The following is a 27,795-nucleotide window of genomic DNA, read 5'->3' as shown; positions in this document are numbered from 1 at the left end:
GGGGAGCGGTGTAGGACCGCTGTCGGCGCCGCTATTGGTTGTCGGTGGTGCAGCGGCGGCGCGGTCCGGTGGCGGGGATGGCGGCGGGGATGGCGGCGGAGCGGGGCCGGTGCCCCGGGTGCGGGTCGGGGCCGCTGGTGCAGGACGCGCACTACGCGCAGCAGCAGCTCGTGTGCGCCGCCTGCGGCTGCGTCCTGGCCGAGGGGCTCCTCACCAGCACCTACAGCGAGGAGCAGCACCAGCGCGGTGCGGGCCGCGCACAGAGCGGCGGGGCTCGGGGGGCGCCGGGCGGGGCGGGCGGGGGTGCCCCGGCCGCTGCCTCCTCCCGTCCCTTCCTGCCCTCCTTTCCTCTTCCGCTCCCTTCTTTCCCTTCCTCCCTTCGTTTTCCTTCCCTTCCTTCTTTTCCTTCCTTCCCCTTCCTTCCTCTTCCTTCCTCTTCCCTTCCCTTTTCCCTTTTCCCTTTTCCCTTCCCCCTTCCCCCTTCCCCCTTCCCCCTTCCCTTCCCTTCCCTTCCCTTCCCTTCCCTTCCCTTCCCTTCCCTTCCCTCTTCCCTTCCCTTCCCTTCCCTTCCCTTCCCTTCCCTTCCCTTCCCTTTCCTTCCCTTTCCTTTCCCTTCCCCTTCCCCTTCTTTCCCTTCCTTCCCCTTCCTTCCTCTTCCTTCCTCTTCCCTTCCCTTTTCCCTTCTTCCCTTTCCTTTCCTTTCCTTTTCCCTTCTTTCCCTTCCTTCCCCTTCCTTCTTCTTCCTTCCCTTCCCTTCTCCTCCCTTCTCTTCTTTCCCTGCCTTCTCTTCTTTCCCTCCTTTCACTTCCTTTTACTTCTTTTCCTTCCTTTCCCTTCTATCCCTTCCTTTTCCTTCTTTCCCTTCTTTCACTTCCTTCTCCTTCCTTCCCCTTCCTTTCACTTCATTTTCTTCCTTTCTTTCCCTTCTTTTCCCTTCTATCCATTCCTTTCCCTTCTTTCCCTTCCTTCCCTTCTTTCCCTTCCTTCCCTTCTTTCCCTGCCTTCTCTTCTTTTCCTTCTTTTCTTCATTTCCCTTTGTTTCCCTTCCTTTCCCTTTTCTCCCTTCATTTTCTTTCCTTCCTTTCTTCCCCTTCTTTCCCTGCCTTCTCTTCTTTACCTTCTTTTCTTCGTTTCCCTTCCTTTCCCTCCTTTCCCTGCCTTCTTTCCCTTTCTTCCCTTCTTTCCCTTCCTTCTCTTCCTTCTCTTCTTTCCCTTTTTTTCCTTCTTTGCCTTCCCTTCTTGCCCTTCCCTCCCTCCCTTCCTTTTCTTCCCTTCTTTCTCCTCCCTTCCCCTTCCTCCCTCCCTAAGCACAGACCCACCATGGTTTCCCATTATAAGGCAAACCAACAGCACCTCCCTGCCAGGTTCTATCCAGTGCAATGGAGAAGCGCCGAGGCCATTCGCTGGTTCCGTATGGATAGAAGCAATGGCTCAAGGGGGATCCTGCCCCTCTCCCTTACCCACCCTGTGCTGCCAGCACTGCTTCGGCCGCCTCCATTCTGATCACTGGGGTCCAGCACCATGCTCCGGATGATGCTGATGCTGTCCCAAGGTCCCTGTTTTCCTAACCCTGCCTGTTTTCCAGAGGTGGCGTATTCCCAGAGCACTGGCCAGAAGGAGCAGCTGAGCCGCTGCCTGCAGCGAGGTAAGAGCAGCTCCTTCAGTTGCCTTCTCACACCACATCTGCTCTGGTTTAGTGTGTTCCTATTGCTGCTCTGGTTTAGTGCGTTCCTATTGCTGCTGCTCTGGTTTAGTGCGTTCCTATTGCTGCTGCTCTGGTTTAGTGCGTTCCTATTGCTGCTGCTCTGGTTTAGTGCGTTCCTATTGCTGCTGCTCTGGTTTAATGTGTTCCTATTGCTGCCACTCTGGTTTAGTGCATTCCTATTGCTGCTGCTCTGGTTTAATGCATTCCTAGTGCTGCTGCTCTGGTTTAGTGTGTTCCTAGTGCTGCTGCTCTGGTTTAATGCATTCCTAGTGCTGCTGCTCTGGTTTAGTGTGTTCCTAGTGCTGCTGCTCTGGTTTAGTGCGTTCCTGTTGCTGCTGCTCTGGTTTAATGTGTTCCTATTGCTGCTGCTCTGGTTTAGTGTGTTTCTATTGCTGCTGCTCTGGTTTAGTGTGTTTCTATTGCTGCTGCTCTGGTTTAGTGTGTTTCTATTGCTGCTGCTCTGGTTTAGTGTGTTCCTATTGCTGCTGCTCTGGTTTAGTGTGTTCCTATTGCTGCTGCTCTGGTTTAGTGTGTTCCTATTGCTGCTGCTCTGGTTTAGTGTGTTCCTATTGCTGCTGCTCTGGTTTAATGTGTTCCTATTGCTGCCGCTCTGGTTTAATGCATTCCTAGTGCTGCTGCTCTGGTTTAACGTGGTCCTAATGCTCTCTGAATGGTAAAAGCCTTCAGAGCTGGCAGTGGAGCACGCAGGAGCAGTTCAGCATCCTTCACCTGCACTAAGGGGGATGCTCCACGCTGGCCGCAGGAGCTGTGCTGCTTGTGTGTTCTCCTGGGGCTGGGTGAATGCTATCGATAAGGGGTGTATCCGAAGCTGCTTGAGCTGATCATTATGGGCTGTGTCTTTCCCAGGCATCAGGCGGGTGCAGGATCTCTGTAAGGTCCTGCAGCTCCCGGCGCTGTTTGAGGAGACAGCGGTGTCCTACGTGCAGAGAGCTCTGCAGCATCCCTCCTTCCATCTGCTCAGCCTGGAGAAGAAGGAGCTCCTGGGGGGCTGCTGCGTCTTCGTGACCTGTCGCCAGCACAACTGGCCCCTGACCATGGGCACCATCTGCTCGCTGCTCTATGCGAAGCAGGAGCTGTTTGCCAACGTCTTCCTGAGCCTGCAGAAGGAGCTGGAGCTCTCGGTGCCTGCCCTGAGCCTGGCAGATCTGGTGAAGAGCCACCTGAACAGGTAACGGGGCCTCTTTCAGCCACTCCGGGGTCCTGCATGGGATGCTGGGGCCTGGAAAAGCTTCTAACCAGGGTAGAGTCCACAGGCAGAGGGAGACCTGCACTGTTACACAGGTGTGTCAGAGTGTCAAAGAGTCATGGGGTGCTTTGGGTTGGAAGGGACCTTAAAGTTCATCCATGAAGCCACAGGCAGGGACCTCTTCTACTGCAGCAGCTTGCTCCAAGCCCCTGTGTCCAACCTGGCCTTGAGCACTGCCAGGGATGGGGCAGGCACAGCTTCTCTGGGCACCCTGTGCCAGTGCCTCAGCACCCTCACAGGGAAGAGCTTCTGCCTAAGAGCTCCTCTTCTTTCCAACCCAAACCATTCTATCTATGAATTCTTCAGGATCAAGCCCATTTTGCCAGCACTGAGCCCAACCTGCTCTATCTGGCTTGGGTCCTGAGGCGCAACAACTACTTCAATGCAGAGCTAAACCCCAGCTCTGATTACAGCCACAGCTTTGAGGGAATGACTCTCTTTAATAGGTTATGGGTGATGTTCTGGTACGAAGTTACTACTGTGTTACTCTCCTCCTTGCCCCTTTATCCCCAGTTTGGAGAGAGCAACGCTGCACTTGGCTAGGTGACACAAGCAGAAAGTAGCTGGTGCAGCTCCCCCATGTGCTGATGCTAACGACGGGCTCTTTGCTCTTTCAGCTTTCAGCTCTTACAGCCCACAGCCAACATCCCTGCCCAGTTTGTGGAGGACAAGGAGAAGGTGGTGGCCAGAACACTGCAGATAGTGGAGCTGGCCAGTGAGACGTGGCTGGTGACGGGCCGGCACCCGGTGCCCATCATCACGGCCGCGGCATTCTTGGCCTGGCAGTCACTGCATCCCCCTGCCCGCCTCTCCTGCACCCTCGCCCGCTTCTGCAGGCTGGCAGGGGTTGATCTGCCACCGCCAGCGCACCTGAGGCTGAAGGAGCTGCTTGAGATCCTCCTCAGAATGGCCTCGCAGCTCGTTTGGCTCAGGATGTTTAAGCTGGACAAGAAAACCGTGGTCAAGCACATCGGGGACCTGCTGCAGCACCGGCTGGTCCTGCTCAAGAAAGCCTTCTGCCTGCACGATGGGGAGGAGCAGCAGCCCATGGCCACGGGTGAGGGCTCTGCTCCAGCAGCACAGGATGGGGACTGTCCCTTGGAAGGGCAGCAGCAGCGTGAGGACAGCCCAAGGCCCTTGCTGCCTCCCTGCCTCCTCAATCCAAGGAAGAGGCTGCGGACGGCAGCCCTGAGCACTTCTGACTTGGCCATCACCGGTGATGAGCCCATCTCTGACAGCGAGATCGAGCAGTACCTGCGGGGCCCAGAGGAGGTCCAGGCCTTCAGGAAGGCCAAGCTTTGGATGTGAAGGTGGTTGTCTCCAGCAGGATGGTGCTGCTGGAGGCGCAGGGACTGTGGGACCAACCCACCAGAGAGTGGGTGCTGCGGGGACAGTCACCCAAGGGAGCGGGTTGGGATGAGGTGAGTGATGTTCTACTCCGTGTTCTGGACCAAAATGGGATTTTTTATGGAGTATCTGCTTTGGGTTGTTATATTTCTGTTAGAAATCAGTAAAAAGCAGGTGCCTGGACTGGATTCTGGATTCCTTCTCACTGAGACAAGGTGTTTTGGCTCATCCCAGCCCTGTGGGGTAGCAGAATGTGATGAGCCCATGAACCTGGAGCTGGATGATGCCCAGAGGAAGGTCTCAGCCTCAGAGGTTCACACTGCTGCTGGTTTTCCATAGCGATTCTCCAGCTTTCCTGGGACCACCTCACCTTCTTGTGAGCAGGGTTGGATGGCTTTGTGAGGATCAAGGAGGCACCTGCACTTGCTGAGAGCTTAGATGAGGGATGGCACAGGCACAGCTTTGGGCTCTGTGTGTGCAGTGCTGCCCTCCCCATGCCTGGCAGCCTGTTGTGCTTGTGAAGGACACGAGTACATCTTGGCAGATGGGCAAATCTTTAATATATTAAGCAGAACGTATCTGCTGGAAACATTCTATTCATAGAAAAAGGCAAACCAGACCCCTTTAAAGTCATCTCTTTGGTGTACCTTTCCCCTCCCTCCCTCCCTCCCCCAGGTATATTGCAGGAAGCTCTCTGTTGATATGTCATTTGCTTGTAAATGTAAACAGACCAACACGAACATAGTGTACTGAATAATACAAAGCTTTCCCTATAATACTGTCACAGTGCAGCAAGCGTATACAACAACTCAGCATCAGCACGACCGGGGAGGCTGCGGCAGCACCGTGTTCACCGCCAGGCTGTGGTTTAAGCCATGACTTGGGCAGAGATGAGGCAGGACCAAGTGAGGGGTCCCCCAGGGCTGCTGAAGGTGAGAGAAATCCATCACATAAGTGCTTTTTGTGCTCCCCTCCTCCCCGTGACCCTTTGGGAGGTAGCTGAATGCTGAAACTCGTTTGTACGTGGGGGAAACGGAGGCAGGGAAGGGGCAGAGGCAGGAGAAACAGCCCCAGTCCAGCATGGGCAGGGGCAGGAAGCGCTGTGTTGTGCTGGGATGAGGTTGGGATGTGCTTTGCCATCCCAGCCTCCTCTTGTTTTAGGAAACCCAGACCTGGCAGCCTGGCTTTTATTAAGGTAGGGGGAAAAAAAGGGGGGGGACTTGTTTTTAAATGGGAAAAATAAAAGGTAAGTGCTTGTCCAAGTTCCAGCCCTTTGAATGCATCATGTCCAAGGAATGACTGGCATCATTTTCCCAGCAATAGCCCCTTCTCCCTGGTGCCTTCCTCTCATCTTACACCAGTAGCCAGGGGGTTTCTCTGCCTTCCTAAGAGCAAACCCAAGTGTTTTCTGAGCGTGCATCCCTGGGTTAAGGACCAGGACCTGCTTTGGGGCTCAGCTCTTTGGTGCTTTGGTGGAGAGGGTCAGTGTTGGCTCTGCCAGCCCACCCCATTGCATAGCTTATGCCTCCCCTCTGAAGGCTTGAGAGCCTTTTCTGGCTGTGGTTTTAGTGTCTGGCATTAACACAGTGCAGACAATCGCCTCACCTTGGAGCTGAGGCTCCTCTTACCTTGTGCTTTGCAATATGGCTTTAACTTTGGCCTAACCCACAGGGCTCAGCGCTGGCCCAAACCCCTTTGCATGGGGAACCATTTCAGACAGAGAAGCTGCTCTTTGACCCGCTCTGAAGCAGCTTCCTTAGGCTGGGGTCGCACAAGCATCGTCTCTGTACATAAAGGGCACTTGGTGTGGTCCCATCAGTGGGGATATTGCAGTCGTGGCAGGAGCAGGCTGTGGCCATGCCTGCTCCCGGAGAACACTGGTCGGTATGGAGGCACTCGCATCACTCCCTGACCTGTCTGTACATATATACATTCAATAATATAGCTTTGAAAAATAGACCTTTCTTCTCTCTTCCTCTGTATAATAAAATAGCCTTTAGGATCAGTCTGAAGTGACATGCAGGAGTGATTGAAGCACGGCTGCAGAGCAGGGATAGCCTTGCGCCTTGTGCCCCTGTACCCCATGGGAAGCTCTGAGCCTCCTCAGGGGGGGATACGGGGGGTCCCAGCATCACCCTGCAGCCAAAATGAGCCGGAGCCCCCGGCCATCCCCATAGTGCACGGGGCGATTCCTGCAGCGTTGCTCCCGGAGGAAAACGCCGCATCCATCCGGTCCTTCTCCCCCTTTACACGGTGGTTTCGCTCTTCCAGAGGCCGGTCTTCATCCCAGCACCGCCGTCAGCACTGGCCAGGTTGATGTCGTACTTGCTGCCCTTGAGGCCCCCATTGTGGCTGGCCACGTTGAGCGGGTAGGACCGGCGTTTCGCCTCCTTCTCGGCAGCACCGGCTTGGCGCAGGTTATCCCTGCTGGCGCTCCTCCGGCGAGCCTCGGCGAACTCAGGCACCCTCCTTCCCCCATCGCTGCCTTCCGAGTGGCTGGGACCCATGTCCCCATCCTGCGGTACCCGCGGTGCCGTGCGGGCGCTGCTCACGGGGCTGGTCCTGCCGCTGGGGTAGCTCTCGGAGTGGCTGTTGTGGATGCTCCCGCTCTCACTCGAGGGATGCTCCGAGGGGCCCCGCAGCACCTTCAAGCGATGGTGCTTCCCATCCCGGCACTGCTTAGTTCTGCCCCGGTGGCTCCTGCGCCCGTGGAGGTTGCTGGGGGGTCTCACGGTGGGTTTCCCATCATTGGGATCCGGCTCTGGGCCGGTGGCCGGGCGAGCATCCACCTGGGTCTGGGCTACCTGCAGGTTGGTGAGCTTGCAGCGGCCACCGGCCGAGCCAGCACTGCTGGGTGAGGAGGAGGAGGATGCCCTGGAGCGAGCAGCCTCGGGGTCGCAGCCGATGAAGACCTGCGAGCCGTCCTCCGGCACCAGCCCGGGGTGCACGTACGCTTGCATGGGCAGCGCGTTCCTATAGGAAGGGCAGCAGGAGAACCAGGAGTTGAGGACATCCCGGCGCCGCACGCAGTGGTGGATGAAGATGAAGAGTCCCAGCGCCACAGCGGTGACTCCATAGAGGCAGCTGAAGACGATGTTCAGGTACCAGCGCTGGGACACGGCCATGGCGCCGAACGTCCATAGGGCAACGTACAAGGCGTGGGTGATCACCAGCGCCCAGAACTGCACCTCCAGGGAGTAGACACCGTCCCCTTCAGGGCAGGGTGGCCCCGAGTTCAGGGTGACCGAGATGGAGCCGGAGTCCGTCAGGAGGTCGCTGGTACCCCCCAGTCGTGGCGGTGGCTCCAGTGGCTCCGGGATGTCCTTGCGATGGGAGGGTCGGCACTGGAGGCTGAGCCCGGCGCAGAGGAAGTAAATCCAGGTGATGAGCAGGATGAAGGCCACTGGGACATAGAAAGCCCCCAGGCTGGGCCGCCACACCAGCCAGCAGCTATACAGGAGGAAAGAGGCTTTACTGAGCAGACCTGTGGTGCTGTGATGCTCAGAATGCCAATGGCACGGGCTCTGCGTGGGTTTTAACCCTATATATGGATAATTCATGGGGAAAAATCTCCCTGGTCTTTTCCAAGGTTTCCCAAGCAGGAGAAAGGCAATGGTGGAGCAGGGGCACTTACTAGGGGTTGTTGTCGTGGTAGTTGTGGATGTTGACGGCTGCCGTGATGCCGCAGATGATGAGGGGGATCCCCCCGGCAATCAGATAGAACCTGCGTGATGGGGTCGGTGTCACCACGCACCCATTGGGAGAGCACAGCACCGCAGGATGGGTGCTGCGGCAGAGCCCGGAACCTCCCTATGGGGCCAGGGCAAGGGGAAGGGGGGCTCGTACCGCAGCATGGGTCTGGGGGCTGCCTGGGACACGTCCCCATCCGGCTGTCGCGGCACCTTCCAGGTCACCTCCTTGTAGAGCACCCTGGCTTTCACCGCCATCCACAGCAGGGTGGAGAGGGAGGAATAGTGCAAGATGATGCCGACCTGCGGGAGAGAGGTTGGGAACGGGGATGCTGCCTCCGTGGGGTCCTCATCCAGTGGGGCAGGACCTCGCTGTGCTCTGCACCTACCGCTTGGCACACAATCAGGTACCCGGTGAGGGTGATGCCGCCCGCAAAGACAGCGGCTGTCATGGCGATGTGGAAGCAGAGGTTAAGCAGCATGTGCCAGCCCTTCCGTGGGATGAGGATGGTGCTGGAAGATAGACTTAGTTTGTATAGGCAGGTATTTGTATAGGCAGGTATTTGTATAGGCAGGTATATGTATAGGCAGGTATTTGTATAGGCAGGTGTATGTATAGACAGGTATTTGTATAGGCAGGTATTTGTATAGGCAGGTATATGTATAGACAGGTATTTGTATAGGCAGGTATTTGTATAGACAGGTATATGTATAGGCAGGTATTTGTATAGACAGGTATATGTATAGGCAGGTATTTGTATAGGCAGGTGTATGTATAGGCAGGTATTTGTATAGGCAGGTATTTGTATAGGCAGGTATATGTATAGACAGGTATTTGTATAGGCAGGTATTTGTATAGGCAGGTATTTGTATAGGCAGGTATATGTATAGACAGGTATTTGCAGCACAAGGCACAGCACAAAGCCTGCTCTGGAAGGATGCTCTGGCAATGGAACGTAGGGATAAGGCAGCTGCGCACACAGAGCTGGAGGTATGGGATGCGCTTGGATCCTGGCCTGGCAGGGCAGCAGCCGTGTTCCCATCCTGAGATGGATCCCACCCCTCAGCGCCAGCTCCTCACTACTGCTGGCCCAACAGGGGGAATTCACAACACCCTCAGTGTCCCACCTCACCCCCTCCATGCTTCTCGTTGCGGGACAAGACACAGGCAACCAGACCAAGCACCCATTGCCATGAAGGCAGGACACATCCAGCCACAGAACCATAGAATGGCTTGGGTTGGAAAGGACCTTAGGATCATCCAGTTCCAGCCCCTGCCATGGGCAGGGATGCCTCGCACTGGACCACATCACCCAAAGCTCTGTCCAACCCCATGTTTCTGAAGGGTTCTGCAAACCCATGCCCTAAAGAGCCGTATCCTATAGGGCCACCTCCTAAAAGCCCATCTCCAGGCAGCCCCCCTGCCATTGCCAGCACTTGGGTGTCTCCTCCAGCTGCCCAGAGCCACCAACCCAAGCCCACCCGCTCCAACCGTGGCACGGGCGCTCACCCACCCGTGGTTCACGATGTAGGTGATGATGGTGGTGAAGAGGCAGAGCAGCAGCACGGCCGTGCAGGTGTACATGGCTGGGTGCAGCACCTCCACGGCGCCCTGTGCCTCACTGGGGAAGCCGCTCAGCTCCTGCACAGCGCAGCAGAGCCCGTCAGCCCCAGCCCCAGCCCCATCCTCATCCCTATTCCCTCCCCCTTCCCCATCCCCTTCCCCATCCCCATCCCCTTCCCTATCCCCATCCCCATCCCCTTCCCTATCCCCATCCCCATCCCCTTCCCCATCCCCATCCCCTTCCCCATCCCCATCCCCTTCCCTATCCCCATCCCCTTCCCCTTCCCTATCCCCATCCCCTTCCCCATCCCCATCCCCTTCCCCATCCCCATCCCCATCCCTTTCCCCATCCCCATCACCTTCCCTATCCCCATCCCCATCTGCTTCCCTATCCCCATCTGCTTCCCTATCCCCATCCCCTTCCCCATCTGCTTCCCTATCCCCATCTGCTTCCCTATCCCCATCCCCTTCCCCATCCCCATCCCTTTCCCCATCCCCATCCCCTTCCCTATCCCCATCCCCTTCCCTATCCCCATCCCCTTCCCTATCCCCATCCCCTTCCCCATCCCCTTCCCTATCCCCGTCCCCTTCCCTGTCCCAGTCCCCTTCCCCATCCCCATCCCCATCTCCATCCCCTTCCCCATCCCCATCTCCTGCCCCATCCCCTGCCCCATCCCCATCCCCTTCCCCTTCCCCATCCCCATCCCCATCCCTTTCCGCATCCCCAGACCTATCGCCATCCCTATCCATATCCCCATCCGCATCCCCATTCCCTTTCCTATCCCCATCCCCATCCCCTTCCACCCACAGCCCCCCCATTGCATGCCCACACCTACCATGAGCACGGCCACGTTGCTGAGGTGCCGGCAGTGCAGGGAGGTGACGTTGGGCTCCTGGGACGCCAATTGGCATCCCTCGGCGCTCCAGCCCCCCATGCCCCCCAGCACCTCGAAGTTCCAGTATGCGGCCACTGGGTCTGCGCCCTCCCCCGGGTGCCGCAGGGACACGGCCACCGGCTCCGATAGGTTTCCCACTCCGCAGCCATCTGCAGCAACAGGAGCAGGTCAGGATTGCAGCGATGGGACAAGGGGTGATGGGTTCAGACTGGAACAGGGCACGGTCAGGTTGGAGATAAAGAAGAAGCTCTTTATGTGAGGGTGCTGAGGCGCTGGCACAGGGTGCCCAGAGAAGTGAATGCCCCATCCCTGGCAGTGCTCAAGGTGATGTGGTCCAGCGTGAGGCATCCCTGCCCATGGCAGGGGTTGGAACTGGATGCTCTTAAGATCCTTTCTGACCCATTCTATGCTTCTATAAGTACCACCCTTCCACCCCCAAATGCATGCGGGTGGGGGGCACCCCACCATATCTCCATGAAGACCCCTAGGGATGGCTTCGTGCTGCAGCAACACCCCAAGGAGCTCCATGGGCATCCAACCCCCATGAACCAGGGCCCCCCCAAGCCGTCCCCCTTCACCATCAGCCCTTACAGGTCCCGGCGTAGATGACCGGCGTGGCCACGCTGCGGCGCTTGCCATCATCGGCCAGGCGGGAGGAGTTGCCGGTGCTGCAGAAGAGTTTGCCATTGCGGAACACCAGCAGTTGGAGCTTGCAGTCATCCGACGGGGCAGCCGCCGTGGGGCTGGCGAAGAGGCTGGGGGGCAGCTGGATGGAGGCCAGGGCGATGCTGTTCTGCGGGCGCACGGTCCATGGTGAGCAATGGATGCTTCCCCCCACCCTGCCTTTGGCATCCCCCTTCGTGCCCTGGTTTTACCTTGATGTGGAAGCTGGTGAGGGACACGTTGGGGCGCCCGGTGGTGCAGCGCAGGCGCAGCTGCTGGTCCGGCAGCGCCTCGGGGCCCCGCTCGCCCGCAGCCCCCTCGCGCCGCTGGAAGGCCACGCAGCTCAGCCCCACGTAGCGCTCGGGCTTCACCACGTACGCCTCGAAGGCGATGTTGCGCGAGTTCTGCCGCGTACCGGGAGGGCGTCAGCAGAGGGGTAGGGGCAGAGGCACCCAGCGTTGGATAGAGAGACCCCAGCATGGGCAGAGGGACCCGAGCATTGGATGGAGAGAGCCCAGCATTGCATAGAGAGAGCACAGCATTGGATAGAGGCACCCAGCATTGGATAGAGGCACCCAGCATTGCATAGAGAGACCCCAGCATTGGGCAGAGAGACCCCAGCATTGGGTAGAGAGACCCCAACATTGGGTAGAGAGACCCCAGCATTGGATAGAGGCACCCAGCATTGGATAGAGAGACCCCAGCATTGCATAGAGAGACCCCAGCACTGGGCAGAGAGACCCCAACATTAGGCAGAGAGACCCCAGTATGGGCAGAGACCCTCAACACAAGCAGAGACCCCCAGCATTGGAAAGAGAGACCCCAGCATTGCATAGAGAGACCCCAGCCCTGGGTAGGGAGACCCCAGCATTGGGCAGAGAGACCCCAACATTGGATAGAGGCACCCAGCATTGGATAGAGGCACCCAGCATTGCATAGAGAGACCCTAGCACTGGGTAGAGAGAGCCCAGCATTGGGTAGAGAGAGCCCAGCATTGGATAGAGAGAGCCCAGCATGGGCAGAGACACCCCCTCCCCCAACCCCTGCTCACCACCGCCATGTGCTGGGAGTTGGTGCTGAGCGTGTGCGCCGCGATCCTCTCCAGGGAGCGGACGATGCTGGTGCAGGCCTTCTCCTCCTTCTGCGACATCCACAGGATGTGGTCGTCCACCAGCATGATGTTGCTCGCCATCTCCACGATCACGTCCGTCAGCTGCGGGCACAGCACCGGCTCCCGCTGACCCCAGCAGCAAACAACCCCGATTCTTGCTTTTCCACCCCAAAAAACACCCAACGTCGGGGCTGGGCAGTGCAGGGGATGGGAGCAGCGCCCGGTACCTGCTTGATCTGGTCCACGTAGCCGATAAACTTCTCTATCATCTGCGCCACGTAGAGGACATCGACCATGTCTGAGAAGTTGGCTGCTTCGGCCGTGTAGACGCGGAGCTGGTGAGCCAGGGTCAGGGCGTTGGAGGCGTTGATGGGCATCTGCAAGAGCAGCACGGTGTGGGGGGGGGAGTGATGCTCAGCATCCGTACCAAGGACACAGAGCCCCCGAGGCCCCGGGCTCACCAGCACGAAGGTGTAGAGGACGCGGGTGATGTCGTTGGTGTAGAGGCAATGGGAGTAGTCGCCGTGGTCCCAGCGCCCGGCGCGGTCGCAGCGCCTCCAGGCCTGCTTCTCCACCGGCGAGCCCGCGCCCGCCGGCCCCGCGCCGAATGGGTGCTGCAGGCAGGGCTGGTAGGCAGTGATCCCTGCCAGGGTGCGGGGCCACCTGCGGGCATGGGCAGGCGGTGACCATGGATCCATCCACCACCTCCAGCCCCTTCCCACTGCACGTGGGCATCCGCATCCTCAAGCTGCTTCCCTCTTCAGACCCTCCCCAGCATCACGATGCCCTCCTTCCAATTGCAGGACCCTCAGCACGGAGGTAGGGATGGGGATGGGGATGAGGTTGGGGGGGCACTGTTAATTTAAGCCATATTGGGCTGTACCAGTAATTTACATCCCATAGTGGCCCCGCCGGGGTTACAGCGGGCACCTGGCGCCTTTTGTCTCATGCCAAAGAAATTCCAACACCTCTGCTGCTGGAGCTGGGCTGTGCCGCTGGCACAGGAATTCTAAAGCACCCGTGCTCCTTGTGGCTGCTAATCGCTGCCAGACACACGCTCACCTGCAGCGAGCCCCTGGCACACTGCACACGCCGCATCCATCCCAAATTAATCCTACATCCACCCCACATCCAGCCCGCATCCATGCTACATCCATCATCCATCCCGCATCCATCCCGCATCCATGCTGCATCCACCCCTCATCCATCCTGCATCCATGCTACATCCATCATCCATTGCGCATCCATTGCGCATCCATCCCGCATCCATGCCACATCCATCCCACATCCATCCCGCATCCATCCCGCATCTATCCCACATCCATCCCGCATCCATCCTGCATCCATGCTGCATCCATCCCACATCCATCCCGCATCCATCCCGCATCTATCCCACATCCATCCCGCATCCATCCCGCATCCATCCCGCATCCATGCTGCATCCATCCCTCATCCATCCTTCATCCTTCCCGCATCCATCCTTTGTCCATCCCACATCCATCCCGCATCCATGCCACATCCATCCCGCATCCATGCCACATCCATCCCGCATCCATCCCACATCCATCCCGCATCCATGCCACATCCATCCCGCATCCATCCCACATCCATCCTGCATCCATGCCACATCCATCCCGCATCCATTCCACATCCATCCCGCATCCATGCCACATCCATGCCACATCCATCCCGCATCCATCCCGCGCATCCTGCAGGCCCCTACCTGAAGTCCCCGCGGTTGTTGGTGACCCGCTCAGCAGGGCAGTAGGACGCGGAGGTTTCCAGCACCACGATCTCCACCTTCTTGCTGACGTTGCCCTGGGAGGTGGAGACCGAGCATTCCCACTCGCCGTTGGCAGAGACGTGGATGTTGGAGAGGATGAGCTCACTGCGGGCACAGGGGTGGGTGGCACGGTTGGGTCTGCCCCACAGTGAACCCCCGAGCTTGGGGGCATGGGGACACACACACCATGGGGAAAGGAGATGCCCACACTTGGCATCCCACCCATGGCACTTGGTACATGCAAACCAGCAAGCCCTGTGGCTATGAGTGCTTGTGTCCATCCCTATCCCCATGTTATCTCCACTGCCATCCCTATCCCATCTCCATCCCTATCCTTGTCTTATCTCTATCATTGTCCCCATCTCCATCCCCATCTCATCTCCATTCTCTTCTCCATCCCCATTCTCTTCTCCATCCCCATTCCTGTTCCTATCTCCATCTCCATCCCTTCCCCGTTCCATATCCACCCCCAGCCCCACCCACCTTTCCATCTCCACCCCAATTCCCTTCCCATCTCCATCCCTGTCCTCTTCCCATCTCCGTCCTTGTCTCTTTCCCCCTTCCTATCCTTATCCCCATCCTCTTCTCATCCCCATCTTCATCCCTGTCCCCTTCCCATCCCCATCTCCATCCCTGTCTCCTTTCCTCTTCCCATCTCCATCCCCATCCCTGTCTCCTTTCCTCTTCCCATCCCCATCTCCATCCCTGTCTCCTTTCCTCTTCCCATCTCCATCCCCATCCCTGTCTCCTTTCCTCTTCCCATCTCCATCTGCATCCCTGTCTCCTTTCCTCTTCCTATCTCCATCCCTGTCCTCTTCCCAACCCCATCCCCATCTCCATCCCTGCCCCCTTCCCATCCCCATTCCCTCCTCCATCCCATCCTCTCCCCATCTCCATCCCATCCCCACCCCTGACCTGGTGATGAAGGTGCAGTCATGGATGAGGCTCTCCTCCACGATCACACCCGTCCGCTCATCCTCCTCCACGGGCTCCCTGTTGTGGTACCACCGGATCTGGGTGCTGTTATCCAGGTAGGTCGCGGTGCATTGGAAAGGCAACCGGTCTCCCTGGAAAACCACCTGGCGCAGCGACGGGATGAGGTGGTGCGTGTGCAGCTCCGGGGCTCCCGCTGCGATGGAGGGGGGGGGGGGACGGGGACGACACAGAGCGGGGTTGAGCCCGCGGCCCCTGCCCGCTGCCATCACCCGGGCCCCGGTCCCCGCTCACCGCAGCGGAGCTGCGCCTCGTGTGCGCCGCGCAGCGGCAGCGCCAGGAGTTGCCGCGGGTACGCGCACACGGTGCGCTCCGAGATGTGCGCGGCGCGGCCCCGCGCCCAGGCCAGCACCCAGCGCAGGTTGCAGTCGCACGTCAGGTACTCGGTGGCAAAGTCTCTGCAAGGGGGACACACACAGAGAGTTAGGGGGTACCCGTGGGGCTGGGGGGGGGGGTCACAGCGCTCCCTATAGAGACCCCGCTGCGGGCGGAAAGCCCGGCCCCAAACTCACACGACTTTCAAAGAGGGGAGCTCGTCGAAGACACCCGGAGGGAGGCTGGAGAAGATGTTCCCGGACATGTTCCTGCAGGAGAGGGGGGAAAGGAGGAGCGGGGAGGGGGGGGGGGGGCGGAGCTGGGACTTAGAATCATGGAATGGTTTGGGTTGGAAAGGGCCTTAAGAGCATCCAGCTCCAACCCCGTGCCGTGGGGGATGCCTCACACCAGACCGTGTCACCCAACCTGGCCTTGAACGCTACCAGGGATGGAGCATCCATCACTGCTCTGGGTACCCTTTGCCAGCGCCTCATCGCCCTCACACACACCCACCCTCTTACCTCCAACCTGGCTTGCAGAAGGAAACCCTCCCGGGCCCCCTCGTTGTGCCCACATATCCCACCACAGCACCCAATGAGCCTGACTGTCCCTGGTAGGAACCAGCCCTGGGATACGGCACTGGGAGACCCCGGGATGCCAAACTGCCAACAATGGCACAGGACAGCCCCAGCGCTGACCAGAGCATCCCCAGGGAGCTACTTACAGCCGGAGGAGGCTGGGGAGCCCCTGGAAGACGCTGGCACTCAAGCAGCCGATGCGGTTGTTGGAGAGGTCCCTGCAAGGCAAAGTGAAGGAGGTGTTGGGATGGGGATGCCCCGGTGTCCCCATGGCCAGCGCCGGGGGTCCCTGGGGGGCTGCAGCGGCACTTACAGGCGCTTCAGCTCAGGGAGGCCGAGGAAGGCACCCGGCTGGACCGTGCTGATCAGGTTGTTCTTGAGGTCCCTGCGGGGAGATGGACACAGACCTCAGGGTGTGCAGCAGGGCCCCATCCCGACACAGCGGGGCTGAGGGCATAGGCGCATCCCCAGCCCCATCTCCCCCTCTCAGCACTGCAACCCCCCCTGCAAGAGCCTCAGCAGCAGCTTCCCATCCCATTTCCTTCTCGTTATCTCTCCAAAGGGCGCAGGGAAGGCATGGAGGGGGGGGATGCCAGCCCCTTGGCACGCTCCAGGCTCACACGTTGTTTCCGGAGCAGCAGGGTTATCTCCTCCGTGTGGGATAAGAACACACCACAGTTGCCAGCACGGCCCCAAAAGGGCTCTGCGGCCCTCAGGAAGCTCATTGGGGTTATTGGCCTGATTGCAGGCTTGTATCTCATCAGGGGCTCGCCAGGCGTGTGCCAGGGGTCACCGGTGGCATCACCCATTGGATACCCGTGGGACCAGGAAGGCGGCTCCTGCCGAGCACCGGCACTGGATGGGAGAGGAAAGGGGATCCATATGGAAGCGCCTGCTTATTTCTAGCAATAGGGCTCATTGCTGGGTCACCTGTGGCTCTGGGGACACCCCCTGAACCACAGCCCCCATCTCAAGGCCACAACCTGGTGCTTGGGATGGGGGAATGGTGCAGGAAGGGGTTGGGGGTTCCCCCAGGGAGAGGGAACACAGGCGATGCTGCCTGCGTCCATCAGCACGTGGATGCGCTTGGCTTCCAGGCTAACACTCACCAAGGGGCTCCTGCAGGTCCCCCACACAAGCAGGGTTTGCTGTTGGGGGGAGGGGGGGGGAATGGCCCCATGGTGACCCCACAGGGAAGGGAAATGCTCTGTGACACCTTCCTGGCCAGCATCATCCTGCTCCTGCTGGGCTGCTGCAGCTCTGCCTGCAGCAGCCTTCTCCAATGGGCAAAAGCATGTCCCAGCGGCTCTGATGGCCGGGGTGCAGGCAGATGTGCAGGCAGGTGTGCAGGCAGGGAGCAGGTGAGTGCCGGTGCTGAAGGAACAGCTCCACTCACCTGCACCGCCACCAGCGCCAACACCCGCTGCGCCAACGGCCACAACACCCATCCTAACAACACCCACCCTAACAACACCCATCCTAACGACACCCATCCCAACAACACCCATCCTAACGACACCCATCCCAACAACACCCATCCCAACAACACCCATCCCAACAACACCCATCCTAACGACACCCATCCCAACAACACCCATCCCAACAACACCCATCCTAACAACACCCATCCCAACAACACCCATCCCAACAACACCCATCCTAACAACACCCATCCTAACGACACCCATCCTAACAACACCCATCCCAACAACACCCATCCTAACAACACCCATCCCAACAACACCCATCCTAACGACACCCATCCTAACGACACCCATCCCAACAACACCCATCCTAACAACACCACCCATGCCCACCAACGGGGACCATCCACACCAGCCCCAGTCCCTGCTATAGGCCCCCTCCATTGCAGACCCCAGGCAGCACCCACCACCAGCACATCCCACATCAGCCGGGGATGCAGCACCCGAACCAGCACAGTGATGCGCTGCAGGAGCGAGAGCACGGTGCTACGTGTGGATGGGACCCCCATTGCCATATCTACAGGGGGACCCCCATTGCCACATGAGCATGGGGACCCCCCTGCTACCACGTGTGCCCAGGGACCCTGCAAAGCGGCTGCCTCGATGCCCCCAGCAAACCCTGGCACAAAGGGCCTCATCCAGCCCAGTGCAGCCACAAGCACCCCAGGGCTGAGCCCACAGACACAAGAACAGCTCTGAGCACAGCAGCAGTGTGGACAGACAGATGGACACACTGCATCCCATCGCTGCTGATGGACACACTGCATCCCATCACTGCTCATGGACACACTGCATCCCATCGCTGCTGATGGACACACTGCATCCCATCGCTGCTGATGGACACACTGCATCCCATCGCTGCTGATGGACACACTGCATCCCATCGCTGCTGACGGACACACTGCATCCCATCGCTGCTCATGGACACACTCCATCCCATCGCTGCATCCCATCACTGCTGATGGACACACTGCATCCCATCACTGCTCATGGACACACTCCATCCCATCACTGCATCCCATCACTGTTGATGGACACACTGCATCCCATCGCTGCTGATGGACACACTGCATCCCATCGTTGCTGATGGACACACTGCATCCCATCACTGCTGATGGACACGCTGCATCCCATCACTGCTCATGGACACACTCCATCCCATTGCTGCTGACGGACACACTGCTTCCCATCGCTGCTCATGGACACACTGCATCCCATCGCTGCATCCCATCGCTGCTGATGGACACAGCATGGGATGGTTGACTCCATCCCATCACTGCTGTCACCCGCCTGAGCCCCCCTCGCAACCTGAAGCCAAAGGGGGAAAGCGCTGGCCTCGCGGAGGGCAGGACCAGGACATTCCCAAGTGGAGCTGCGCTAATGAGGGCACGGCTGCCCCGGCCGCATTCCGGCCCCGCTCACACTCATTAATCTCATTACGCAGCTGCAAATCACTGGAGATGCCAAACCGTGAGCCCGGAGAGGGGGTGCTCCATGGGGGGACCCCATCCCCACATCATGCTGGGACAGCAAAGGGTGGGCAGGGGATGCACAAGCCCCAGGATCAGAAGTACCCCCGCTTTGTCCCCACCACCGTCCCTCTATGGGGCTCATCTGTGCCGTGGCCCCAAACCGACCCTATGAAACCAATTAGAGCTCCTGTCAGAGCAATGAGGAGCATTGCCGGGATGGGGAGCGCAGCCCATGGCCTGCCCTGGACACACTGGAGACTCTCCCAAGGGATCCATGGGCACGGTCCCCAAGGGATGCAGCTCCCAGCTCCGCAATGGCCCTTGCCAGTGAGCGCAGCACCCGTTAATCCTCCTGTTAATGAGAGCTTGATGCCAGGAGCTTGGGGAGGCCTCGGCCATGGGGCACTGCAGGGCCACAGGGTCCCCGCGGTGACTGCCCCGTGCTTAGCCCAAAACCAGGCCTGTGGGGGTTTCCATGGCTTTAAAAGCCAAACCAGCCCCAGAGCTGTGCCCCCATTGCATGGGGACCCCTGCTCCGCATCCCAGTGCTGTGCATCCCGACTGCAGTGCCACGCACCAGGCACTGTGCATCTCATCCAGCACTGTGCACCGAGTGCTGCCCATGGTCCAGCACCCACCAGAGGTCTGCCAAGGCCACCCCTAACCCATGGCACTGAGGGGGTGTGCACACTGCCCTGCCCTGGGCAGCCTGTTCCAATGCCTGAGCACCCTTTGGGGTAGGAATTGTTCCTCGGCTCCATCTAAACCTGCCCTGGTGCAGCTTGAGGCCGGTTCCTCTTGTCCCATCCCTTTGGGAGCAGGGCCCAGCTCCATCCTGCCTCCATCCTCCTGTCAAAGAGCGATGAAGTCCCCCCTGAGCCTTCTCCATCTGAACCCCCCAGGTCCCTCAGCCGTTCCCCATCACCGCTGTGCTCCAGGCCCTGAACCAGCTCCATTCCTTCCTCTGGACCCAAAATGCTCCCTTGTTCTGGCTAATGAATCACTGTGGGTCCTGCTGCCAAGCCCTCACCAGGGCTGTAACCATCCCCAGAGGTGGGGTTTGGTGCAGAGGGTGAGTGCCCCATGGTGGGAGCCCATCCAGCCCCACTGTGAGGCAGGAATGTGCGAGACCCTTGTGGGGCCGTGGTGGGGAACAAAACGCCCTCAGTGTGCCGGTCCCCACTCCTGCATACCTACAGATCAAACCCATATGGGGGCCATAAATCTCCCCTTATTGCAGCTCCCTCCATAGAGATGCCTTTCATGGAGAGATAAGAAAGTTGACTTTGTTCGGGGGGACAATGTCTCTTTTCATACCGATCCTCATGGAGCACGGCCCCCCCCCGGTGCCTCCTACCCTCTGGGTCCTTTGGGTGCCAATGGCAAACCCAGTGCCCCGGTGCAGCAGCCGGGAGCGATGCTGGGAGCAGGACCCAGAATTCCTGCCTGCATCCCGCTGCCCATCCCGACCCCCAGGCTCCCACTGGGCACTCACAGCTTCTCCAGAGCCCGCAGCCCGAAGAAGGAGCCGTTTTCCAGCACCGTGATCTTGTTGTTACTCAGCAGCCTGTGGGAAGAGCAGAGAGCGGCAGCCCCGTTATTCCCTTGGGATAGGGACAGAGATGGAGATGGGGATGGGAAGAGGGCAGGGATAGAGATGGGGATGGGAAGAGGACAGGGATGGAGATGGGGATGGGAAGAGGGCAGGGATGGAGATGGGGATGGGAAGAGGGCAGGGATGGAGATGGGGATGGGAAGAGGGCAGGGATGGAGATGGGGATGGGAAGAGGGCAGGGATGGAGATGGGGATGGGAAGAGGGCAGGGATGGAGATGGGGATGGGAAGAGGGCAGGGATGGAGATGGGAAGAGCCAGGGACAAGCTTGCACGGCCAGCGATGCAGTGGCCACGTTGGACGCGATGCTGTGGTCCACATGCATGGCAACACCACCTGGAAGTGGCCAAGGCATCACTCTAGTACCCGAGCACAGGTGCAAGGAGCTGCATGTGTGGATGATGAGCTCCCCACCCCAGCATCCACACCAAGAGGGCACCTCGAGGACCCACAGCCAGGAGGGGACCCCCCATCCCCTGCCCCTGCCATCGCCGCCATCCCAGTGCTGAGATTTTATCCCCAAATAAGCAGTTTCCCTGGCCAAAGGGGCCCTTGCGGGTGATGGGGAGGGAAGGAGGGCGCAGGACCCAACCATTCAGCCTCATTAGAGCGTGTCAGCGGCAATTAGCGGAGCCAGACCATGGCCTGGGGACAGGAGCCGGCTCTGGACGTGCTTCCCGGGTGGCTCCTTCGGCACCAGCAACGCTTTGGATCCAAAACTGATGCAGGGGCCGGGAGGGCACCGGGAGCCCCGGCCAGGGGGGAGGCTCGGGATGAAAAGGGCCCATTGAGGACAGGAGCCGGGGCTGTTTACACAGGGGCAGGCTCTGCAGCAGGGCTGAATGGTGGCTGTGTGCTGCAGAGCTCCAGCCCCTGCGAGCACCCAGGGCTGCGAGCTGCCAGCGCACCGAGGGCTGGTGCAAGGGGAAGGGCTGGGGTCCAGCAGCGCATCCCCCCCCTCCGCCCCTCCTGCAGCCGCATCCTGTGCTAATGAGGAGCTGCCACCGGGAGCTGCTGTGTCCGCAGGGATCTGCGACCCGGCCTGCGGGGAGCGGAAGGGGCCGGCAGCCCCGGCAGCCCGCAAATTGCTTCCACACGGAGCTGCCATGGCCAGGGCCACGTCTTTGCCCTTTCCTCCCGGCAGGGACACGGCTGGGGCAGGGCTCAGAGCATCCAGCACAGGAGCAAAGAACGCCGGCAGCAAGCTCAGCCCCCGGCCCCGCAGCAGGGATGGGTCCGGAGCAGCAGCATCATTCCCGGTGCGGTCCCAGCTCTGGGGCACGCAGCCGCGATTCCCATCCCGGTATCGGCAGGGGCTGTTGCTCAAGGCTCCAGCAGCTCCAGAAGGTTTCAATTCCAACGGCAGCAGATTTCACAACCCAGCACAGGCTGCGCACGCAATGCGGGGGGGGACGGGGGACCTCGGGGGCTCCCTGCTGAAGCTATAGTTAGGGCAAGCAGAACCCCCCGGCTCGGGGATGCACAATGGATCCTGATGGAGCAGCCCCTGAGCTGCAAGCATAGAAAACAGGAGTGCCCCAGACACCGCGCCCAGACCTCCTGCGGGGTCCGCATTCGGCAGGGAGGAGCTATGGGGATGTCGAAGCCTCGCAGGGCATGGGCTGCGCCGGGGGGGGGGGGAATTACATCCAGGGATGGATGGGCAGGGAGCAGCAGCCCCCGGCGATGCTCGCTTTGTTCCCGGACCCCTGGGACCAGCTGCGCCTCTGCCACGACATCCCAGCTCCCAGCCTTAAAAGGCAACGCTCCCGATGGGATCGGCCTTCCCTGTGATCCGCAGCCAGCAGCCGCCCGCCGGCAGCCGGGAAAGCAGCCTCGGGTCTCCCGGCCTGGGGGGGGGGGGGACGGGACATGGGTCGGGGGTGAAGCCACCCCTTGGACCCCGGCTGCGCGGCGCCTGCTCTGCTCTGCCTTAAGGAGAGGTCCTGGACCACAACTTGGCCCTGACAGCGACTGCTCCACTTGGAAGCTCGCTCCCTGATAAAGGGTTTTGCGGGGAGCGATCCTGGCTCCGCTGCTCCCCATCCTGCGCAAACCGGCTGGGTCACTTTCCCCCGTTACAACCCACATCCTCACACGGGGTTTGGTTTGGTTTCCTCTGCTTTTATGGATATTCGGTTCCAAAACCCGTTTTCTGGGTTGTTTTTGTGTCAGGAAGTTCCCATCGGGCTCCATGGGGCTTTCCGTGCCCGCACAGCAGCAGAGCCATTGCGGGTCCCCAGCGCTATCTCCTTTGCAGGAAATGAACTGAAACACCCCCAAATACACCACAATAAGCGTGCCCATGAGGCCACCCCAATAGGGTCATGGGCGAGCAGTCCCTGAGCCGCACTGGGACAGCAGGACCCTACACTGGGATGCGTCTGGATCCAAACCCTTCAGCTGGATTTCCACCAGTTGCCACCAGTAGGAAGGGATTACAGCAGCTCTATGGATGCTCATTGAGGTCCATGTGGTGCCAGGGGTGCAGAGGGGATGCGATGTCCCCATGCCCCAGCCATCCACGGGCTTGGCAAGCCAGGAAAGCAGCGCTCTGCTCCTCCAGAGCCTTAGCTGCAGCCCGGGCTGGGACTCCTCACCTTGGTAAACCCCTGACATCCAACTGCCCGCGAGCTGCTCCAGCATCATCCCATCCCAACCCCATCCCATCTCCAGCCCATGCAGCAGCCCTGGTGCTCCCCAACACCGGGACAATCAAGTCTCTCTGGACAACACAGGGATTAAGGACCAGAGCATCGAGTCAAACGGGAATGATGGGGGGATACGTGATGAGAAGGGCAGGAAGAAACCCCCAAGGAGCATCCTTCCATGCTGGGGGGATTCAGCTGCGGAAGGGGTGCAGCATCCTCACTCCAACCCATTGCCATCAGGGCTCTTAGGGCTGAAACCCCACAAGGATGCAGGCAGGGAGATAAAGAGAGGGGGATGGAGAGATCCCTTCTTCTCCTTTGTGTTTTTTTCATCTCAAAAAGAGGAGCCAAAAGCACCAGAACCCAGGATTGTTTTTCCAAGCGCGCTGGAATCCACTTGGATAAATAACGGCTCCAGAAACGGGGCTGCTGAAACAATAAACTTCCTCTGGACCCAACCAAAAAAGGATGAGGGGAGACGGTGGCTCCCCCAGCCCGGGCAGGCAGGGGAGGGGGGGGGGGGGAAAGGCAGCGAATGGAGGTTAATGGGGGGGCCACCGAGGGGACGGCGCTGCTCTGCTCTCCAAGTGCCTTAATTCAAAGCATCTGCTCGCAGCAGATAGGGCTGTGCCCCGAGCAGAGCTCGCTGCTTAGCGCACGGAGGGGGTAAGGAGGAGGAAAGAGGAGCCTTGGGAATGGCGAGAGGTGCTGAGCGCACCGGGAAGGGCTCAGCATCACGGCTGGAGCCGTATGGAGCCGGTGGGGACCCCGTCGTGTCCGTCCCCCCCCCCCCGTCCCTGCTTTGTTTGGGATCTCGGGGCGTTGCCGTCAGCCTCGCGTCACGCCGGGCTATTTCGGATGGTGAAAATGATTGTTCCAAGCCTCAGCTTTTGTTAGCACAGGAAAAACAAGGCCTGGAGGGAGGGGAGGGCGAAAGCTCGGCAGGGCCGGGATGCTCCGACGCACCGGGCAGCCCCCCGGGAACGCCAAACCAAGCTGCAGCCCAGTGCATAAGATAGGAGGGATCGAGAACGAAAGCATCGGCAGGGCCCAGGATAAGCCGGGCTGGGCGAGGGGAGTTCAAGTAGGGCTGGAAACTGGTCGTAAGTCAAAGCCCTCTATTCCCTGCGGACAATCTGTAATTTCAGTGCAATCAAGCTGCGCGCAGAAATGAGGCCTTGCGCTGGGATTCCACATCTGGAAGAGGTTTGGGCTCCCGGCCGCGCGCGCTCTGCCTCTCCTTAGGGCTGCGGTGCTTTTTCCATCGGGCGATTAGCACGGGGGTCAGCGCAGGGGGACGGAGGGGAAGCCGGGTTCAGAGGTGTCTGCAGAGCCCCGCACCTCATGGGGTGCCACATCCCACAGTGCGTGGAGGCTGGACCTAACCCCGTCCCTGGCAGTGCTGAGCACCCTGCTCCGGTGGAAGGTGTCCCCATGGCAGGGGTTGGGGCTGGATGAGCTTGAAGGTGCCTTCAACCCGAATCGGTCCATGGTCCTATGAGCGCTGCATTGGTACAAGCTGCTCTGAGCCAGCCGCAGCCAGGCGAGCTCTGCATCTCCTGGCACCTCCTGGCAATGAGCTGAGGGCAAGAATCAAGCTCTAGGTATAAAATGGGGTGTCAGAGAGCACACAGCTTGTAATGGGTATCACATCCCTGTGAGCATCACCCTGCCCGTGTTTCTGTGCCTGCTCCATGAGGAAGGCAGAGATTCTGCCTGCACCAGTCCTGGAACGTGTCCCCATGGCATGAATAGGACCAAAGACTGGCAGGACACAGCCGGGATGGTTGTGGATAGTACGACAAGACCCGAACCATCCCCATTGCCCTGTCCCACCTCCATCACACAGCCTGAAGAGCTCCAGCACCCAACACCAGGATGGAGCAGGACCACTGATTCCCAGCACCCCCATCCTCACCGGGACTGTTCCTTGCGCCGTGGCTTCCCCACATGGAGCTAATTTCTGCTGCTCCACATCTGCGGGCGCTGTTTTGGCTCTGGTTTGCTCTTTCCTCAAGCAGTGATCCCTGCGAGAGGCCAAGGGAAAAGGAAAGGAGCAGAGGGAAGAGGAAAGGAGCAGAGGGAAGAGGAATGGAGCTGAAGGAAGAGGAACGGAGCTGAAGGAAGAGGAACGGAGCTGACGGAAGAGGAACTGAGCTGAAGGAAGAGGAATGGAGCTGCAGCTCCATTAAGGACATGGTTCCCCCTAAGGAACCGCTGCATCCCCTGGGACACGGGCATCCCTCATCCCCTGCTCTGCCCATCGCTGCGGTGCCAGTGAGCCCTTCTTTAGGTGCGGGGGGTAAATCAGCAGCGCCTGCTGTGGAGGCAGCTTTGGATTCCTCAGCACAGGCCTAATAATGAAAGATAAATAAAGGAATAAAGCCAGAGTGTGGGAAAAGCCAGGAAAGAGCCGGGCTGAGGGACCCGGGGGGTGCAAACCGGCTCCAGCCATCCCCATGTCCCGGGACAGGAGCCCTCCCCTCCATGCACAGCATCACCCGTGCTAACACACTCCTGCTTCCAGGCCAGACCGGATGGAGACTGCAACAGGGCTCTGCTTGTATGAGCTACTAAGCACAGAACATGCCACAGGGATGCTGAGCATCCCTGGGAGCATCCCTGGGGACACAGAGAGGACCTGAGCATCCCCCAGGGTATGCATAGGAGCCCACGGGGCTCAAAACCTGCCTGTCCCCAGCGGGATGTCCCTGCAGCCCTTGCCACGTGCCCGGGCCCTCTTCCGCACCCCAAGCGGCTCCAGGAGACGTTCCCGAAGCCGGAGCCTCTGGTTTTGATTGTTCCATCTGGAAAGGGTTTGGAATAAATCATGTTTACTGCGCGAGAGCAGAGCTCAGGGTCACCGCATATTTGTAGGTTTCTGCCTACGCCTGTAGGTTTCATGTCACGTTTTAGTGGGATCGTGTAATGCCCTAAATGCTCCTGCACCGTCATCCCGGCCCCTGCGAGGGAGCTCCAAACCCCATATCCCACCAGCATGGGGCTCTACCCCTTCTCGGTGCTGTGGTTACACGGCTCCAGCTGCAGAAAGCACCACAACAGGGATGCTTTCCCCAAATACAACCTGATAAAGGACTCCAAAGTCCTCCCCGGGTGTTTGCCAGGGGCTGATGCATAGAAAGGGCTGTAAGAGGGAAGAAATGAAGAGCAAAGACACCCAAAGGAGAGTGGGACCAGCTCCACCTGCCCTGCGGCCTCCACCACCCGCCAAGGGGCACCCAGGCTGCACACGGGTGCTGTCGCTGCAGGGATTCACATCTTTAATACAACCCCATCAGGCTTCAGAGCCTGCTCGTGGCACCTTCCGCGGCCACGCTGCGCACGAAGGCCGTCGGCATCGTCGCGGCCACCCCATTGTCACCAAGCAGACATCATCACCCCAAAGCGAAGCCACTCGCAGTGAGCAGCACGGACAGAGGGAACCAAGAGATGCGAGCAAGCGGGTCCTAGCACATGAGAGTGGATGGGACCAGGAACCCCAATCCTCCGCAGCACCCAGGGAATCCTATTACAGGGCAGAAGGGGGAGAGCTGGGGCCATGGGCACCCTCAGGGGTTGACACTGAGGGTGAAAGCAGTGATTTCCTCCAGCCCCAGCGCTGCGGCCCTGCCTTCCCAGCCGGGTTTTAATTCAAACATCTCTGCAGTTCTAACTAAACCGGTTGCAGGCGCCGGCCGAAACCACGACCCTCGGCACCGAGGGCATGAGGAGGCTTTCGGGAAGCAGCTTTTAGACCCTTTGCACACCCCCGAACCCCTCTCACTGCTCCTCAGCCCTTCCCAGCGGGTATCCCCAGCCGCTTTCAAACAAAAACATCCTCCCCCAGCGCTGCGCCGCAGCCGCGGCGGGGGGAAGCGTGGAGAAGGAGCCCGTTTCCTGGATCTTCAGCTCCCGTCCCCACGTTAAACCCGTGCGCCGCGGGGAGAGCGGGGTCCCCCCGGCTTTGCGGGGCTTTAAACGGAGCTAACACAGAACCCCCAGTGCGGGATCACTTTATGGAGCGAGAACACCCCCCCTCCTCGGGGCATCCCCCCCCCCGGTCCCCGGGTGGGACCAGCAGTGGGAGCGCTGCCCCGGTACCAGCCAGCGTGGGGCGATGCTGAGGGGGGGGGGTCCCGCTGCTCCATCCCCGCTCCGGGGCCGCCGAGCAGCACGGAGCGGGCGCAGCGAGACCCTTTCGGGGCCGACGTCCGGGACCGGGGGGTGATGCCCGGAGCCGATGCCCGGCGCCCGGGGGGGATGCGGGGTCCGAAGCGCGGTGCCCGGTGCGCGGTACTCACAGCGTGGCGGTGCCGTCGGGCAGGAGGCGCGGCTCGGGCGGCGCCGGGAGCCCCCCCCCGCTGCAGACCACCCTCCGCCGGGGCGCGGCGGAGCCACCGGGCGCTTTGGGCCGTTCGGCCCCGCATTTGCAGCCCAGGCTCTGTGCGGGGCAGCTCCGAGCCCCGGCCCCGCCGCTCAGCGCCGCCGCCAGCAGCAGCAGAGCCGCCGCCAGCAGCATGGCCCCGGCCGCGGGCCACGGGCTCCGGGCTCCGGGCTCCGGGCTCCGGGCTCCGGCTCCGCCACCGCCGCCGCCCCGCTCCCCGGGGCGGCTCCGGCGGCGCCGCCTCCCCGCCGCTCGCCGAGCTCCGCCGCCGGCCCTGGC

At 60.1% G+C, this 27,795-nt stretch overlaps 3 protein-coding genes across 4 annotated transcripts; 2 read left to right on the top strand and 1 right to left on the bottom strand.

Moving 5' to 3' along the window:
* The first annotated feature begins 71 nt into the window (after nucleotides 1-71).
* On the top strand, nucleotides 72-6,278 carry BRF2 (BRF2 RNA polymerase III transcription initiation factor subunit). The gene is made up of 4 exons (XM_065659055.1): nucleotides 72-246; nucleotides 1,586-1,645; nucleotides 2,573-2,894; nucleotides 3,590-6,278. Exons 1-4 carry the CDS (start codon nucleotides 78-80, stop codon nucleotides 4,278-4,280), a joined length of 1,242 nt encoding a protein of 413 aa, XP_065515127.1. The 5' UTR covers nucleotides 72-77; the 3' UTR covers nucleotides 4,281-6,278.
* On the bottom strand, nucleotides 4,863-27,734 carry ADGRA2 (adhesion G protein-coupled receptor A2). Of its 2 annotated transcripts, none has more exons than XM_065659053.1 (19): nucleotides 27,434-27,734; nucleotides 20,363-20,434; nucleotides 16,225-16,296; nucleotides 16,058-16,129; nucleotides 15,531-15,602; nucleotides 15,253-15,416; nucleotides 14,941-15,154; nucleotides 13,966-14,130; nucleotides 12,704-12,905; nucleotides 12,470-12,619; nucleotides 12,183-12,368; nucleotides 11,344-11,535; nucleotides 11,060-11,261; nucleotides 10,409-10,617; nucleotides 9,523-9,650; nucleotides 8,398-8,521; nucleotides 8,166-8,311; nucleotides 7,954-8,043; nucleotides 4,863-7,769 (listed from the first exon to the last, which is right to left on the bottom strand). In XM_065659053.1, the coding sequence occupies exons 1-19, from the start codon at nucleotides 27,649-27,651 to the stop codon at nucleotides 6,566-6,568; spliced, it is 3,882 nt and encodes a 1,293-aa protein (XP_065515125.1). In that variant the 5' UTR covers nucleotides 27,652-27,734; the 3' UTR covers nucleotides 4,863-6,565. The 2 variants fall into 2 exon arrangements, with proteins under 2 accessions (XP_065515125.1, XP_065515126.1); XM_065659054.1 differs by having other exon boundaries at nucleotides 12,183-12,344.
* LOC136003553 (cathelicidin-3-like) lies at nucleotides 9,780-10,223 on the top strand (the record flags this gene model as incomplete). The annotated part of the gene is made up of 2 exons (XM_065659263.1): nucleotides 9,780-9,857; nucleotides 10,116-10,223. Coding segments are annotated over 2 exons (186 nt in total), but the record flags the coding sequence as incomplete, so codon positions are not given.
* Nucleotides 27,735-27,795: the final 61 nt, after the last annotated feature.

Source organism: Lathamus discolor, chromosome 22 (genome assembly GCF_037157495.1).
Source record: "Lathamus discolor isolate bLatDis1 chromosome 22, bLatDis1.hap1, whole genome shotgun sequence".
NCBI lineage: Eukaryota > Metazoa > Chordata > Aves > Psittaciformes > Psittacidae > Lathamus > Lathamus discolor.
Note: the sequence above shows the minus strand (reverse complement) of the source record. Positions and strands in the feature narration are given on the sequence as shown.